Source organism: Monoraphidium neglectum, assembly GCF_000611645.1.
Source record: "Monoraphidium neglectum strain SAG 48.87 unplaced genomic scaffold scaffold04113, whole genome shotgun sequence".
In the NCBI taxonomy this organism is placed as follows: Eukaryota; Viridiplantae; Chlorophyta; class Chlorophyceae; order Sphaeropleales; family Selenastraceae; genus Monoraphidium; species Monoraphidium neglectum.
Window position 1 is genome coordinate 3,980 of NW_014009516.1, and position 1,671 is coordinate 5,650.

Below are 1,671 nucleotides of genomic sequence, written 5' to 3' on the forward strand. Positions count from 1 at the left end.
CGCCACTCGGCGGGCGCCCGGCTGGGGCAGCTGCTGGCCCGCGGCGGCCGCCAGCAGTCGCTGGACGCGAGCCACCACTCAAGCGTTGGGGGTGCCGGCGACGCACCGCCAGGTGGGCGGCCGGCCTGGGGTTTGGGCTGGGCCGGGGCCAGGGTTTAGGGTGCAGGGGTTTGCCAGGGTTTAGGGTGCAGGGAGTTTGACGCTCACGGCTGTGTGCAGGACAGGCTGTCTCTTCGCCGCCGGTGCTCCGTGCCGCGCGCCTGCTGTCCCCTCTTGCCGCACAACTCTGCGAACGCAGCTCGGCGCGACGGCCCCCCTGACCTCCCCGCGCGACCGAACCCCCTCCGGCACGCGCCCAGCCGCAGCCGCGGCTGCAGGCGAGTCCGCCTCCTCCGCGCCCGGGCGGCGCGGCGCCCGCGCGCGCAGCTCCGCCCTCCTCCAGCTGCTGCGCGCCCGCAGCGGCGGCAGGGCGCGGGGGCTGTTCAACGGGCTGCGCGTGCGCATGGGGGTGGCCACGGGCGCGTTTGCTGACGGGAGCTACAACCCCGTGATCGAGCTGGCAAAAGGTGGGGGGACGCTCACGCCGGGCTCCAGGCGTGAGCAGCAGCCACTGCTGCGCGCGCTCGCGTGGCAGCGGCGGCGGCCCCGATAGGCGACGCGTTCTGTGTGCAGCCTGCAGGGCGGGGGCTGCGGCGAGCAGCCGTGTCTGCATGCGCGCCCGCGCGCCCGCTTTGTTCCCAACTCCCAAGCTGCCACCAAATCTGCGCAGCACCGTTTGGATTGCTTTTGCCCCCCCCTACTAATGCACTCCCTGGATCTGCCTTTCGTATCATGCACTATGCCTTCTCACTCCCCGCCCCCCCTCTTCGCATCTGCCTAAACCCCAACCCCAAAAACCCACACAGCCGTCAGCGACCTGGCCAGCGGCGGGCAGGTGTTCGTTGACGGCCCCTCCTTTGATGGCGTGAAGGGCCGCCTCAGCGAGCTGGGGGCGCTCGGCCCAGAGGGCGCGGACGCCCGGGCGCGCGGCGCCGGCTGCTGGTGCGCGGCGACCTTCACCTGCCACGGCCGCCTGGGCCGCGCGCGCCGGCGTTCCCGGGCAGGGCGCCTGCTGCGCTCGCGGGCGCCGCTCCCTGCGCTGTCCCTCACATGTGTCAGGCGCCCCTTGAAGCGAGAAGCGCGGCCGCAGATCGGGCCGCTGAGTATCAAAGTACGCAACCCTTTCAAAACAGCACCAGCTGCATCCGCCCCAAATTCTGGGTCCTCCCCACCCCGAATCACGACCCTGCCGGCGCAGTTGGACCTCCATCCCCCGCACTCTCCACTCCACACTCCCCGCCTCCGACTCGTTCCCGCCTCGCCCTGTGCCTGCTCAACCCGCGGCCCCCTCAGGCGCGCCCAGAAGCAGGGGGCAGACGCGGTCGCCCTGGACATGGGCGAGTGGCGCCTCCCGGGGCTGGAGTCCTGCGCGTCCTTGCGCGCCCCCCTGTCGCGCGCCCCCACGCGCGGCGGCGCCGCCGCCGCCGCTGCGGCGCCGCGACGATCGGCGCCGCGCGCGGTCGGGGAGGCGGCGGAGGGCGGCGGCGCTGCGGCGCGCTGGGCCGACGAAGACGACGTCTTCGGCGCCGCGGGCGGCGTCGCGGACGGCGGCGGCGCGCGGGCCAGGCTGGG

At 74.1% G+C, this 1,671-nt stretch overlaps 1 protein-coding gene across 1 annotated transcript; it reads left to right on the forward strand.

The window, feature by feature from the left end:
- Positions 1-1,392: 1,392 nt before the first annotated feature.
- Positions 1,393-1,636, forward strand: MNEG_13889 (hypothetical protein; the record flags this gene model as incomplete). Its single annotated transcript, XM_014037639.1, has 1 exon — positions 1,393-1,636. A coding segment is annotated over one exon (244 nt), but the record flags the coding sequence as incomplete, so codon positions are not given.
- Between the last annotated feature and the right edge of the window lie 35 nt (positions 1,637-1,671).